The 17,466-nt window shown below is 36.7% G+C and overlaps 1 protein-coding gene across 1 annotated transcript in view; it reads right to left on the minus strand.

Moving 5' to 3' along the window:
• LOC127872758 (uncharacterized) overlaps positions 1-17,466 on the minus strand; it is a 72,508-nt gene that overhangs the window by 12,999 nt on the left and 42,043 nt on the right. The window contains 11 exon segments of the mRNA XM_052416137.1: positions 2,117-2,224; positions 3,368-3,517; positions 3,950-4,117; positions 9,041-9,129; positions 9,797-9,872; positions 10,163-10,266; positions 12,347-12,433; positions 13,980-14,029; positions 14,423-14,507; positions 14,928-15,192; positions 15,194-16,783. Of these exon segments, the coding sequence (XP_052272097.1) occupies positions 2,117-2,224; positions 3,368-3,517; positions 3,950-4,117; positions 9,041-9,129; positions 9,797-9,872; positions 10,163-10,266; positions 12,347-12,433; positions 13,980-14,029; positions 14,423-14,507; positions 14,928-15,192; positions 15,194-16,783 (2,772 nt within the window).

Genomic DNA, 17,466 nt, shown 5'->3' on the forward strand with positions numbered 1-17,466 from the left:
CAAAATGCACGCCAGAGTTATCTAACTTTGCCTGCCCAGTCCCCTCATGATAGTAAGTAAGTGTACCAAGTTTGAATGCAATAGCATTGATACTTTCTGAGAAAAGTGGACCTAAACGCAAAACTTAACCGGACGCCGACGCCAACGCCAACGCCAACGCCGACGCCGACGCCAAGGTGATGACAATAGCTCATAATTTTTTTTCAAAAAATAGATGAGCTAATAAAACTGAAAATAAATTTTGAAATTAAAAGTTTAAGTTTATTTTGGACTATTGGATTGGGTAATGTCTTCAATAATTGAAAAATAAGAAACCAGATAGCCAAAAATTCTTATGTCACTAAGTCGCTCACATGAGGCGATCAGGAACTTACTTTTTCTGAGCTGGTAGCTTCCACAGGTTTCACAATCAAACTGTGCCAAATTGACAGCCATATTTTGTTTTAAAAAAACTCAATAATTTTTTTCAAACTCCAGATATAAAAAAAACACACTTTGTTTTAACTTTCTTCCCAAGTTTCATTATGAGTTGATAAAAAAGTGATTTCGAGAGTGCTCAACTGGTTTTAATATAGCCAGGTTAGGAAAACTGCATTGTCTAATTGAAGTTATATGAATATTGAGAAACAAGTGTGACCTCAAGAGAGTTCAAAAGCTTAATTTTATTCAACCTTAGACCCTTTTTTCCACCAGCATATGTTCCAACAAAGTTTCGTGACGACTTAGCAATAAATGTGACATCAAGAGTATTCACAAACTGTTTTGGTTAATTTACCGATTGACCTAGTTGATGACCCCACATAACCCAGTTTAAAACTTCATTGGAACATCATTGGGAAACATGTTCTGATAAAGATTGGGCATTTATTGTGGCCTCCAGAGTGTTCACAAGTTTTTTAATTAATTTAACATAGTTACCAAGATTTTCATTTCACATGACCAAGTTTCACCTCAGGAGAAACATCATGGGGACAAATGTACTGAACAGGTTTCATTGTAATTTGGCCATAAACATGGCCTCTGGAGTGTTAATAAATCCTTAATTAAATTTGACCTAGAAACCTAGTTTTTTTTACCATAAGTAACCCAATTTTGAATGCTTTCATAATATATTTGGGAAACTGTTCTGACAAAGTACCCTGAAGATTGGGAAATAAATGTAGCATAAAGTGTTCAAAAGCATTTTTAATTCCGACCAAGTGACCTATTTTTCCATTCCTAGTTACTTAATCAATCAAGAATGTTCTAACCAAGTTTCCGGAAGATTGGGCAATAAATGTAGCCTCAATTGTTCATAAGCATTTGTTTAATTAGACCACCTAGTTGCCTAGTTTTTAACCCAGTTTTGAACTTGACTGAGATATTACTTGCATAAAAATTCCTCAAATTGGTTGATAAATATTACCTTTTACAGTGTTCATAAGCTTTTTCTTTAATTAGACCTAGTTTTGAATCCCATGTTACCCAGTTGTGAACTTGATTGAGATGTAAATGGGATAAACTGTAGACCAAGTTTCATGAAGTTGGTCAATAAATATGACCTCAAGTGAGCTTGCAAGCTTTTTCTTTCATTTGACTTAGTGACCTAGATTCTAACACAATCCAATGCACGTTTGAACTCAGTGGATGCAAGTCTGAGCAATTTTCATGAAGATTAGTCAATAAATGTGACCTTTAGAACATTTCCAAGGTTTTACTATAGAAATATATGGAACACTGCCCTGCCCCCTGGCAGCCATGTTTTTTATTTGGACAAATGTTCTAAGCAAGTTTCATGAAGATGGCAATAAATATGACCTCCAAAGTATTCACAAGGTTTCACTACAGCAAAATAAGTAAAATTGCCATGTCCTCTGGGTGCCTTGCTTTACCAAGGAGCAGAACAATTTTCAATCTAGGATGATATATCATTGGGACAATTATTCTAGGCATGTTTGATCGAGATTTGGCCATAAATCTTGCTTCTAGAGTGTCCACAAGGTTAATGTTGACAACTGACGACACACAACAAAAGCCAGATAAAAGGCGAAATAAAGTGGTTGACATAAAAAGAATTTTATAGGTACAGTTATGGAAGGAGCATGAGTAAGAGAGATAAGAAAGACATGCCACTTACCGAGCTACATTCATGGAAGGAGCAGGAGAATACGACAACAGGTGAGATAGACCTGGCAGGACTGGGAACAGGCAGCTCCACTAGCTCTTCTGTCTCCAAATCCTTCTCCTGATTAAAAAGACACCATCATGCTTGACAGGAACACACAATTATAGAGATATTTCTTTATACTTTCAACCAATAGCCAATGCCAAGTATTGTGTGCGTATTTTATGATACACCATTTTAAATATAAAGGAAATTCTAGATCATAGTTTAAAATCATGAAACTATTTTTAAGATATTATCAAATCAAATGCCATTTAAAAATCAATTCAACAATTATTAACACATATTTAGTTCAGTATTCCTTACAATTTGTTTTAATATTTTCCAATTGTGAATATTAGACAGACTATAAAAGTGAAGAATTATCAAGAACTTTCAAAAATGCACATGTTTTAGTAAGAGTAAAATAAAGAAATATTTTGAGGAAAATTAATGTATATAAAAAAAGTTACAAATGTGAATTCTAGACTGGTGACTAGGTTTTGAAAAATTGACCTGATGACCAAACTTTTTACCCACCTGTTGACACGTATTATTGATAATATACACATAGTATGTTTTAAAAGCAAAAAAAAAACGGTTTTACAAAAAGAACAACACTTTATTTACAATTGTTTACTACGCTTTAAAACTGTTTTCGTCTTTAAGGGATTTTTATTTGAGAAAATAAATAGCTTGGGAAAATGTGGATGAATTTAATTTTGAAATATGCCCTGAGATAACTTAATCTTTTACTTAACAATTCGGGGAAAATGATACAGTCAAAATGAGATTACGTCATAACAGAAAACTAACAACTTTTAGGATTGTTAACACGTTTCTGTTGAATTAAGGAGCTGTCTTTGCTTAACAGCATATGATGATAACAACCTGCCACTCAGTGTCATCTGATATCGTTTATATGTACCGTATCCACCCAAACACAGTCAGTTTTAAGCCCTACTAATTGTATGATCTATTAACATACAGTTCAATATTTTTTCCAAATGACAAAGTACAGCATTGACATCCCCCCCCCCCTCCTACACAAAGTACAGGTTATTTACATACATGACACAGTACCATTAAACCATCTGTAATGTTACGCACTGTGCCCCACTGACTGTTATCTAACATAGATACATTTATGAAACTGCATCTTCAAACCAATTGAACAAGTCATGTATTGATCCCCACATGCCCCCCTCACACACACACACTCACATTATGATCGTCAAACGTGCCCACAGATGTGCTGGCCTCTGACAAGGAGTCCACATCCTCCTCCTCCTCCTCTTCCATAGGCTGTACCTCCTCCTCCTCATCCTCATCAACCCCTGCCTCCTCCACCTTCTCTGTACCCGTGATGACCACCTGCAGAGCAAGAGGCAGTTGGGAAGTCATCTAGAATTCACATTTATTAAATTTGAAAACATGTTGGTCTGTATTTAATTGCAAATTTTAACACTTGGATTGTGTTGTATTTTTATACAAAACCGTTATTTCATGATTTCCCTTAAAAACAGGAATATTGGATCATGACGGTTATACATGTATGTTGTTTCTTTCGCTCTGGGCCACCTCTTCAGTTTTAGAAATAAAACACGATATATTTATACAAATCTAATCAAATTAGGGGAGAGGTCTATGGGCATACATTTCAATAATTCTGACACAAATTTAAAGCCTCTACAAAAGGCGATAATTTTCTCACAATTTGAAATCCAAGGCTTTGATTGGCCAGCTATTAAAATTGACAGAGCTGGTAATATCTCAGAATTTTATCAACACGCCCCACACCCCCACCTGCTGCGGTCCGATGGTGGTGGCATCCGGTTGTGCACGGGTGGAGCGGAGGTTGTAGTCCTGCTCCCGGCGGCGCCGCATGGCCCGCAGTCTCTTGTGATCATCCACCAGCACCTTCTTCCACAGATAGTAAAACTGCACGCACTGGCGCACTGTCTTGGTCTTCACCTGAACAATACAACCAAAATGATTGAAACTTGACCAAGTGGATATGGTGTCAACCCTAGGATATAACTGGTTCAATTCTCACTCAGGGAAAGTTCTCAAGGCCTTCTACTAAGACTCCCAAGAGGTGGCCCTACCCAAGAAAATGAGTGTTTTTATAAGCCTAAGGCTTTGGTTTAATCTAGGACACTCTTAAAAGGCTGGTTCTCAATGTGTTTATGTAATCTTAGATTAATTTTGCTGTCTTATACTCCACAACAAAGACTATGGCGGACTATTCTTCCACTTTGATGCATGTAGTATGATCACCATTTTCTATCAGTAACCTGATCTAATGATGAAAAAGACACATCTAGTATATGGAAACTTAAAACAAAAACAAGAGATGTGTTTGTCTGAAACACAATGCCCCCTTATGCGCCGCTTTGATTTTTTTTTTACCTTTGACCTTGAAGGATGACCTTGACCTTTCACCACTCAAAATTTGCAGCTCCATGACATACACATGCATGCCAAATATCAAGTTGCTATGTTCAATATTGCAAAAGTTATGAAGAAGGTTAAAGTTTTGGTTAAGGTTTTTGAATTTGTTTTTATGACCTTTGACCTTGAAGGATGACCTTGACCTTGACCTTTCACCAATCAAAATGTGCAGCTCCATGAGATACACATGCATGCCAAATATCAAGTTGCTATCTTCAATATTGCAAAAGTTATGACCAAGGTTAAAGTTTTGGTTAAAGTTTTGGGACACACACATATACAATGACAGACAGGCCAAAAACAATATACCCCCGATCTTTCAATCCGGGGGCATAACAACAAGAGATGTGTTTGTCAGAAACACAATGCCTCCTATTGCGCCGCTTTGAAACCATATATTTGACCTTGAAGGATGACCTTGACCTTTCACCACTCAAAATATGCAGCTACATGTGATACACATGCATGCCAAATATCAAGTTGCTATCTTCAATATTGCAAAAGTTTTAAGTTAAAGTTAAAGTTTAACCAAGGTTAAAGTTTTGGGACAGAATGACAGACAGGCCAAAAACAATATACCCCCGATCTTTCGATCCGGGGGCATAAAAATAAATTAAAACAAGAAATCTGACCATGCCAAGAAACTACATTTTCAACTTATTAATAATTTATTAAGGTGTTTCAATTTGTTTTGAACGCAGGGTCTGCATTTCAGCTACCTACGCACAAAGTTCCTGCACAACACCTCCTCAAAGTCAAAGTACATGTATAACAAAACAATGACTTTGACCCCACTGGCCCCAAATGAAACCCCACACTAGGTTTACATGAAAGCTACCTACAATACTTAAAGCACAATACCTCCATAAAATTATTGAGCCAAATCCCTCTTTCTATTTTAAGTGACAGTGACTTTAACCCCACTTGCCTCAGATTCAATCCCTAACTAGATCATCCTATAACCTACTCACACAAACAATTTTAGTACATTTTTTAAATAAACATCATTTCTCAGTAGTAAAGCAAAAAATTGTTCTCAGTTTAAGCAAAAATGATCTTGCCCCAACTTGCCCCAAATACAGCCCCTGCTTGATCTGCAAGTCAGCAGGAGACATGAGTTGTTGGTCACACACATTTATCTAAGCTTCCAATAACAACAAGAGGGCCTGAAAGGCCCAAAGTCACTCACCTGAGATTCAAAGGAACTGACCTGTTCTTTGCAGTCCAAGATGTCATTAGAACAAATGTTCTTACCTCGTTATGACTAGTGAACACCCTGGCAGCCACGTTTTTCAACAGACCAGAACCATTTTCATACACATCCACGATATCATCTAAACAAATATTCTGACAAAGTTTCATGAAGATTCATGAAGCCATATAAGGAAAAATTCCCCGCCCCCTGGTAGCCATGTTTTTCAAGCAACTGGAACCATTTTCGATCTTGTCCAAGATATCATTGGGACAAATCTTCTGACCAGGTTTCATGATGATCGGACAATAAATATGGCTTCTAGAGTGTTAACGAGGTTTTACTATAGCTATATAAGGAAAAATGCCACGCCCCCTTGGCGGCCATGTTTTTCCACCAACCGAACTCATCCAAGATATCATTGGGATGAATCTTCTGACCAAGTTTCATGAAGTTTGGACAATAAATGTGGCCTCTAGAGTATTAACAAGATTTTACTATAGCCATATATAGCCATATAAGGAAAAATGCCCCGCCCCTTGGCAGCCATTTTTTTTAAGCAAACATAACCATTTTCGAACTCATCCAAGATATCATTGAGACCAATCTTCTGACCAACTTTCATGAAGATTGGACAATAAATGTGGCCTCTAGAGTGTTAACAATGTTTTACTAAAGCCATATAAAGCCATATAAGGAAAAATGCCCCACCCCTTGTGGCCATGTTTTTTCAGCAACCGAAACCATTTTCGAACTCATCCAAGATATCATTGGGATGAATCTTCTGACCAAGTTTCATTAAGATTGGACAATAAATGTGGCCTGTAGAGTGTTAACAAGATTATACTATAGCCATATATAGCCATATAAAGAAAAATGCCCCGCCCCCTGGTGGCCATGTTTTTTAAGCAACCAGAACCATTTTCGAACTTGTCCAAGATATCATTGGGATAAATCTTCAGAAAAAGTTTCATGATGATTGGAAAATAAATGTGGCCTCTAGAGTGTTAACAAGGTCAAGGTTTTACTAAAGCCATATAAGGAAAAATGCCCCGCCCCCTGGCGGCCATGTTTTTCAACCAACTGGCATCATTTTCGAAACTGTCCAAGATATTATTGGGTTGAATCTTATAACCAAGTTTCATGAAGATTGGACAATAAATGTGGCCTCTAGATTGTTAACAAGGTTTTACTATAGCCATATAAGGAAAAATCCCCCGCCCCCTGGCGGCCATGTTTTTCAACCAACTGGCATCATTTTCGAACTCGTCCAACATATTATTGGGATGAATCTTCTTACCAAGTTTCATGAAGATTGGACAATAAATGTGGCCTCTAGAGTGTTAACAAGGTTTTACAATAGCCATATATAGCCATATAAGGAAAAATTCCCCGCCCCTTGGCAGCCATGTTTTTCAAGCAAGCGTAACCATTTTCGAATTCATCCAAGATATCATTGAGACCAATCTTCTGACCAAATTTCATGAAGATTGGACAATAAATGTGGCCTCTGTAGTGTAAACAAGGCAAATGTTGACGGCACACAACGGACAAAAGGCGATCACAAAAGCTCATCATGAGCACATTGTGCTCAGGTGAGCTAAAAAGTACAATAAGGGGCATAATTCTGCTAAATGCGGGTCAGAGTTAATGGGTTTCTCCAGTAACCTTGCATGTTGATCCAGAGACCAGTGTAAAGTTTCAATTCAATATCTGTAGTAGTTACAGAAATATGCACTGCATGCAAACCTGATTCTTTTCTCGCATGTAAACCTTATCCACACTATTTTAAGTAGAAAACAAAGCATAATTAAGTCAAATGTAAAAGTTGAAGAAAGATATGTTCATAAAGATCCTTAACATGTATGTATCTTAATTTAATATCTGTTTAAACATATAGATTTGGAGCAGTTGCACCCGGAAGTTGTATTAAAAACACAGACTAAATTGAACATAGCAATTGAGTAATAATACATGGACCAATTTGTCGAAAACTCTGTAACTGTAGCTGACATAAATTTTAAACAAGAGGCCATGATGGCCCTGAATCGCTCACCTGACTAACCAAATACAATCCCAACCCAGATTTCATCAAGATAAACATTCTGACCAAATTTCATAAAGATTAGATGAAAACTGTGACCTCTATTGTCTACACAAGGTTTTTCTATTATTTGACCTAGTGACCTAGTTTTTGACCCCAGATTACCCAAATACAATCCAACCCAGATTTCATCAAGATAAACATTCTGAACAAATTTCATAAAGATTGGATGAAAACTGTGACCTCTGTTGTCTATACAAGGTTTTTCTATTATTTGACCTAGTTACCTAGTTTTTGATTTAGTGACCTAGTTTTTGACCTAGTGACCTAGTTTTTGACCCCAGATGACCCAAATACAATCCCAACCCAGATTTCATCAAGATAAACATACTGACCAAATTTCATAAAGATTGGATGAAAACTGTGACCTTTACTGTCTACATAAACACATTGTTGACGGTTTTCCCATTATTTGACCTAGTGACTTAGTTTTTTACCTCAGATGACCCAAATACAATCCCAACCCAGATTTCATCAAGATAAACATTCTGATTTCATCAAGATTATTATTCTGACCAAATTTCATAAAGATTGGATGAAAACTGTGACCTCTACTGTCTAAACAAGGTTTTTCTATTATTTGACCTAGTTTTTGACCCCAGATGACTCAAATACAATCCCAACCCACATTTCATCAAGATAAACATTCTGACCAAATTTCATAAAGATTGGATGAAAACTGCGACCTCTATTGTCTACACAAGGTTTTTCTATTATTGACCTATTATGTGACCTAGTGACCTAGTTTTTGACCCCAGATGATCCAAATACAATCCAAACCCAGATTTCATCAAGATAAACATTCTGACCAGATTTCATAAAGATTGGATGAAAACTGTGACCTCTACTGTCTACACAAACAAATTGTTGACGGACACATGCACACACATACGCACGCACATACGGACGCCGGACATCACACGGTTACATAAGCTCACCATGTCACTTCGTGACAGGTGAGCTAAAAAGGACAAAATTTGTCAAATTCTCTGATTTGGTCATTTGGGCCATAACCCCTTCAATATTAATGAATATTAAACACCTAAACACTTCTTGACCATTTTCTGGACTGAATGATAGAAACAAAAAAGATATTATTAAATGAGAAAGAAAATGCTGAAGAATACAGAATTCCGATAAAACTGACCTCTCTAGCCACTTGGAAGAAGTCCTTGTCCACCTTTAAAATGGCTTGAGTGTACCGCTCTATCTCGTCTGGACTCCATATATCGGACTCTGTACAAAATTACAATAGAAGATGCATAGACTTGTAATAACTTAACTCCAAATACAGAACTCTTTGCAAATTACATTAGAATACGCTTGGAGTCAAAATACTGGATCATCAGAATGCATGGAGAACAAATATAAGACTCTGTATAAATAACATCATAACATTCATAGAGTCAGAATATCGAACTTTGTACAATATTATTAGAATATTAATGGACTACAAATATCACTCTGAACAAATAAAATCTGAAATTGTACTGACTACAAATATAGGGCTTAGTAAAATAACATCAGAATGTGCATTATATTTTGTCAACCAAACTACAAATATATGACTCCATACTAGTATCATCAGAATATGCATGATCTGTTTGGAACCCGAGTCTAAACAAATAACTTTCGGATATGCATGAGTAATACTTGACAACACCAGGGTGTGAATTAAGAATCACCTCTGGAGATGAAAATGCCCTAACCAACCTAACAGTGTTAAACTTAACCCTTCAGTTCTATGCAAATCCATCAAAGTTAACAACAATTTGTAAAATTAGTTTCACATTAAAAGGGAAAAAATCAGCAGAAGGGAATAGAAATCACACCCCTGCAACAATTAATGATCACACTGAAAAACCTTGAGTAATTCAGTTCAGTGTAAAACACTAGAGGTTACCTTGATAGGAATATGACATGAGTGGATGATTCTTTGGTAGTTTACATGGACCTGACATCAGCATCAGCATGGCTTTCTGAAAATGGATGCAATACATTGTTTAAAATATATGAAAAAATGCTGAGCAAATAGTATATACATGTTTAATTCATATATCAAATACATCACATTTCAAGAGCAAAACTGGCTGTACTTTGTATTGTCTCAATATTTCATTTCGTATATGACAATAGTGCAAAGCTCAACTTATTCATTTGACAATTCAACTATGAAAATCAGTGACACTTTTGTGATATTATACATTATGATGTAAAGTACACAAATTCCTGCTGAAAATGAGATCGACACACCCTACATCTTTTGTACCTCTATACTTCCTCCAGCAATATACAACACATGGAGGGCGTACTCCACATTGAAGCCATTTCCGCTCAGTACAGAGCTCCAGGCCAGATTCTGGTATGACCGCACTGAAAGCAACCAATTACAGAGCTTTTTACAGAACAGGTGCACTACAAGAGACAAATCTTAGAGCTCGTCACAGATTAACTGCAGTGACAGCAACAAATGATACAGCTTGTTAAAAAAACTGCATTCAAAGTTTGAACAGTTATTACAATTCAAGAATTCAAGAACAGGATATTCAGAAGATGATATTTAGGATACTACTTTTGTGTGTTTAATTTGCAAGCCCATAAGCACTTACCCCATCTGGCACCTACATGTATTGGCGGTTATATGTCAGTTTATGAGCCTTCTTTATCTTACGAATGCTTATTGCGCAGGTATATTGGAAAGGCATTGTGTACACATTTTATTGCAAGAAAAGCCGCAGCAACCAATGATGCTGCATGTCAAGTACAGGGATTGATGAATTATTGGCATGATGATAAATGTCAAGTACAGGGATTGATGAATTATTGGCATGATGATGAATGTCAAGTACGGGCATTGATGAATTATTGCATGATGATGAATGTCAAGTACAGGGATTGATGAATTATTGGCATGATGATGAATGTCAAGTACATGAATTGATGAATTATTGGCATGATGATGAATGTCAAGTACAGGAATTGATGAATTATTGGCATGATGATGCATGTCAAGTACGGGGATTGATGAATTATTAGTATGATGATGAATGTCAAGTACAGGGATTGATGAATTGTTGGCATGATGATGAATGTCAAGTACAGGGATTGATGAATTATTGGCATGATTATGAATGTCAAGTACAGGGATTGATGAATTACTGGCATGATGATGCATTTCAAGTATGGGGATTGATGACTTATTGGCATGATGATGAATGTCAAGTACGAGGATTGATGAATAACTGGCATGATGATGCATGTCAAGTTCAGGGATTGATGAATTATTGGCATAATGATGAATGTCAAGTACGGGGATTAATGAATAATTGGCATGAAGATGAATGTCAAGTATGGGGATTGATGAATTATTGGCATGATGATGCATGTCAAGTACGGGGATTGATGAATTATTGGCATAATGATGAATGTCAAGTACAGGGATTTATGAATTATTGGCATGATGATGAATGTCAAGTACAGGGATTGATGAATTATTGGTATGATGATAATTGTCAAGTACAGGGAATGATGAATTATTGGCATGATGATGAATGCCGAGTACAGGGATTGATGAATTACTGGCATGATGATGCATGTCAAGTACGGGGATTGATGAATTATTAGTATGATGATGAATGTCAAGTACAGGGATTGATGAATTGTTGGCATGATGATGAATGTCAAGTACAGGGATTGATGAATTATTGGCATGATTATGAATGTCAAGTACAGGGATTGATGAATTACTGGCATGATGATGCATTTCAAGTATGGGGATTGATGACTTATTGGCATGATGATGAATGTCAAGTACGAGGATTGATGAATAACTGGCATGATGATGCATGTCAAGTTCAGGGATTGATGAATTATTGGCATAATGATGAATGTCAAGTACGGGGATTGATGAATAATTGGCATGAAGATGAATGTCAAGTATGGGGATTGATGAATTATTGGCATGATGATGCATGTCAAGTACGGGGATTGATGAATTATTGGCATGATGATGAATGTCAAGTACAGGGATTGATGAATTATTGGCATGATGATGCATGTCAAGTACAGGGATTGATGAATTATTGGCATGATGATGCATGTCATGTACAAGGATTGATTAATTATTGGCATGATGATGAATGTCAAGTACAGGGATTGATGAATTATTGGCATAATGATGAATGTCAAGTACAGGGATTGATGAATTATTGGCATGATGATGAATGTCAAGTACAGGGATTGATGAATTATTGCATGATGATGAATGTCAAGTACAGGGATTGATGAATTATGAATGTCAACAAATTTTGGGGTAATATGTGCAAGAACTCAAATGTAAAGAAAGACAATTTTATCGTATGCCAGATACATAAAGTGAAGTGATGTGTTTATTATCTCAAGTGCAGGCATCCCATTGAGGAGAAGGTTGTTTGTTTATCAGCTGCATACTCACATTCTAACTCCGTTACATCCTTGACACAGACCGGATCAAACACCAGATCTGCCCTGCTAATGTCGTTCAACGCAAGCTTCTTGCCAGCTATAAAATATATAAATGTATTATTTATGACATTTAAAAACAGTCAATGAAGAACAAAGATGAAATATAGATCAAACTTCATAATACTTTGCAGATAAATGCATGATCAATCATGACCTGTGAAAGACGCAATTCTCTATATAATATATTAGCAAATTAAATGTCACAACCCCAAGCATCTGCTTTTTGTTTCTTACTGCTACTCATATGAATCATTTCCCATTTAGAATCAAAGTGAAAATGGCAATGACTTTTGTGCAAACACCATAACACTAGAACAGCCTGCAAGTAATTCCCAGTTTGTTCAGGTTTTATGCTGTTTGCTGCTCATCAGTATCTAAGGGGCGGAAATGAAGCCTTTAAAACTTGAATAGAAGTAATAAAGGTGTTTAATTAAATACAACTTTCTAAGGGACTACAAATGCGTCAAAATACTATCTAAGTGGTAATGGGTTAACCATTTCAATTGTTACATAAACTTACAAATAAATCAATTTATTAAGTTCCCAAGATTTTACAATTGTCTCCGCATTTTTCTTGGTTAAATCCCTACATTAACCAGTAAAATAACAGGCTCAATCACCATATGCACCGGTTAAGTCAATGAACATGTATTAACCTGTCAACCAACTTAAAGTATATATATTTATAACCATTTACATCATTAAACTGAATCCACATATCCTTCCTATATAAACCAGGAAACTCCAGCATTTGTCCAATGTATATCTCTCAATCATGTTCATTTATCTCTCACTATCTATAAGTGAAATGAGTATAGCCACTCAATCAGTACACAGCAATAAGAACTACATCAGTAAATAGTAGAGATGGCAACAAATATTGGATTATTCAAATAATATTCAATATTCAAATAATACAACATTTTGTGTTCATTTTTTATTTGAATTCATTTCTCTTTTTAAGCATATTTAACACATAAATTGCAACTATTAGTATTTAATTACTTTCACTCCATGCTGGATTTCAATAACACTGGATAGGTGTCAAATCAAACTGTCATCCTAATGTTGTGTTTATGTTTTAACACTTAGCTGTAACTTATAATCCCCTAGATGAAAGTGTAAACCACAGTCTATAATAAAGCGCATAATGCATAATTTACTTTAATTTAACATGATTTTTCGTCACTATCATTTTCAAAAGTTTGAACAAATAAAAAAAATGCATATCTATTATACCTGCACATCAAAAGGCGGCAATTTTGTGAGTTACTTGAGTTAACTGCAGAGTGACTTGAGAGCAATAAATTAAATTCTTTTATAAAGTACGTCTGTTTGCTTGCCATCTTTTTATTTGAAAGGCCTTTGTATGTGTGTATTTGATGAATGTTAATAGATGATATGGTATAAACAAGTATATTGTTACACATTTTCATCAAAATGTTTGTAGAAGCTTTGTTCATAACAAAGTCATATATATTGAATATATTGAATTCTCAAATACTAAATAAATTGAAAGCCAGTATTTAAAAATATATTTAGCTGTGTGTTGCCATCCCTAGTAAATATGAAGGAGAACTTACCTCTGAAGGCTGGCAATGCCGCCTGGTACTGTGGCCCTATATTGACATGCCTAAAAGTATGACCATAAATTGTATGTCTTACAAGTATATCTTACAAATGTGCATGGTTTAATACATAACAATTATATAACAATTCAATTACCACTCTTTCAAGCAAGTGCAACATACCCATTTAAATTATCTTGCCTTAGTTTTGGTTCACAAACATTTCATTGAAATTATCTCAAAGATTCGTGTCAAATGTAAAATAGTTCAGTTAACATTATCTTTCAGATGCTCATTTTGTTAACATTATTTTTCAGATGTTCATTCAATTTAAATTATCTTACAGCCATTCTTTCAGTTAAAATTTTTTATGGACGTTCATTTAGTTAACATTTCTAACAGATATTTATTCAATTAACATTATCTGACAGATCATCATTCAGTAAACAATCTCTTACGGATGTGTATCAGACTCTGGCGGTGGCTGTTCCTCCTCAAAGGAGACTGTATCATCTAACAAATCCTCTGACTTCTGCACACTCGCTGCAAGGAGTCACAATATCAGAACAACATTCAGAGATTATAACATTCACACAAGTATAACCTTCATATGAAAATGAGTTTGCGCATAGGTAAAATATTTAAGCGCTGACTTTGTTAAGTCAAGAATAACTTTTAAATACATTCTTTGTTTCACTAAATTTAGAAATTTTCATTTGAACAAGCACTTATTAAAATATTGTCTTCCTTTTCAGTGATGAAATAATCACACCAAAAACTAAAACAGTCCAACATGACTTCACTGTACACAGGACTGTATGGACTGTACATTTCTATATTCTTTTATAGGAAAACAGTATTTGTCTACATGTCCATTGATTACCAACTGATTTATCACGCCAACACCAAACCAATTTCTTTAATATATGAACTAAGACTTTCCTAAGTAGGCTTGGTCCTTACCTGATCTAAGAAGCGATGGTCTCAATGGAGTAGATGGAGGTCCAGAGGACATCAGCGGCTGTGGAGTCAACCCTGAATGATGTATGGACGAGAACAGCCCAGACCCACGCCGTAAAGGACTCAACATCGGGGGCGGAGTGTATGGCACAGTCATAGTGTTAGTGCCATTCTCACCATCAGAGTGTATTCTAGGAGATCGTAAGCGACTTTGAAACCCGCAGTGGTTGGTATGGGAAGGTATAATAAGAGGGGCCGGACGATTTTTTCCGCCTGATTTTAGATGAGCCAGGCGCCATTGCACTTGGATTTCGGAAAACGCCGGCCCCATCAGATCTAGACAAGAAGTCCATATTGCTCCAATCTGACAAATGTTCGTTAGTTTTACTGCGGGGCCTTTGAGCATAATCGTCCACACGATTCCTTGGTTTAACAAAGAACGGGTCATCATGTTTGTGTAACCTGAAATCGTCGCCAGACTTGCTACGCAGTCTTGGCCTAGAACCTTCATCAGATCTTGTAAGTGGGGGACGTAAGTATGCAGATTCACGTTTCTGCAAATCAGGGGCACTTGTAGGTGAGAACAGAACATGAGCACGCACATCTTCTGGCCCTGAAGAAAGTCTCCGCTTCAGTTCACTATTGGGACTCTTGGCCAACACAGGTATGGGGTTTAGTTCTGCCTTAGCACTGTGATGTCGCTGCCTCTGCATGTAGTTAATATTGGAATTGCTAACATTAGAGCCATTACTATTATTTTGGAATGAGAATTGTAAACTTTGAGCTGCCCTAGGGGATGAAGGCTTTGTCGCTAAATGTTTCAGTAATTCTTGTTTTACACTGACACGGGGCTCCGAAACTGAAGTTGGGGCCCCAAATGCCATGTTATAGTTTGTAGACAAAGTCTGCACACTTACAGCTGCATTATGATGAGCAAATTCATCTGAAGAGACACCTAAACAGTTTTCACTAACAGGATGTGCCTGAAACAAATTGTCATTTTCCGAAGCAAACACTTGATTTGATAGCTGGGGGAGATGGTGTGAATGGGATTTGTTTACTTGATGCATTGATCCAGGAGGCACCTCACCTAAATTCTCTAAACTTGTTATGATTTGCGACACTATTTCACTATCACTGTTGTCTATATGGCCACCAGGGCCAGGGTTTGAAACAAGTTCGTCACTCACTCTATAACCACCAGTATACGGAGACTGAAAACCACTTTGATCTTGAGAAAAGTGCAGATTCTGATTAAACAAATCCTGGTGTAAAGATGCTTCCAAGTCCATATCAGACCTATGTACAATGTTTGTATTATTACTACTATTATGCACATTAGCTAGATGCTGGCTCTGAAATGTCAAGTCACCATGGAGATTGCTCATCCCTACATTCTGTGACTGCATTTGCCCTTGTAACTGTAACAAGCTGCCTCCATTACTGCCCACATGCACTTGCCCATAATCGTGCACTCCCTGATCTGCAAACCTTGAACTCAGCCCTATGGATTCCTGCTCAGCCAGCCCCTGTTGGTGGGCCCCTTTATTGTAATCCTGGGCCCCAGGGGGACTCCGAAGGGACTCCACTGAGCCCTGTCGCTGTAGCAACGGGGACTGGGGCACACTGTGGGGATGACTGGGGTACTGCGGGGAACTTGTCAGGTGTGACACCTGCTGTGATATTGGGGACCCCACAAACTGCATGTCATGGCCGCCCAGTGCCTGTTCCTGAGTGGAGGCTTCATACATCAACTGCTGCTGTAACAGCTCTATCTGACTCTGGGACTCTAGCTGCTGCTGCTGTTGTTGTTGTTGCTGCTGCTGCTTAAATTGGTGCTCTTGCAGTTGTTGAATTATCTGAATTTAAGTAAATTATCATAACAAAATTTGCAACTGGTTTGTATACAATGTAATATTAAGGGATCCCTGTTTTATTAAAATTACAGACATGATAACATCAAGACCATATAATTCAAACTATTTACTCTCATGTCTTTCTTGGCAACTAAGATGACACACAACATTTCAAACGGCAAAACAATGTACATGTAGTCAATATGTTTGTGCTCAGATAAGTATGTAAATTGAATATCAACTTGTAAATAATTAAAACTTGATAAAAATCACACATAGCATAATCATAAAGAAACTTTAAAAAGAAATGTTAAAACTTGAACATTAAAAACCCACAAGATGCTGTGTTCAATAATGAACATATGCCCCTATTGATACCCTTGTCAGTATGGATTCATGGGTCAATCTGGGTAAGTTCATAAGAGGGTCAATTTCAAGTCAAAATGAGGTCAGGTGATGTGTGTTTAAGAGTGCCCATAAATAGCATCCATACCAGTATCAAAGTTTGTTTGACAAAGTCAAACAGGTAAATGTATAGGCCAAAGAGAGGCCGAGGGATGGATGTGATTTGGATGTGTGGTTCAAAGACATCATCTATGCAAGTATTTGACTTTTTTAGCTTTGTAGGAAGCGTAAATAATGTAAGAAGAAACGCTTCATTTTGGGTTAACCAACAGTTTGGGCTT

This window comes from Dreissena polymorpha, chromosome 3 (genome assembly GCF_020536995.1).
Source record: "Dreissena polymorpha isolate Duluth1 chromosome 3, UMN_Dpol_1.0, whole genome shotgun sequence".
Classification (NCBI taxonomy): domain Eukaryota; kingdom Metazoa; phylum Mollusca; class Bivalvia; order Myida; family Dreissenidae; genus Dreissena; species Dreissena polymorpha.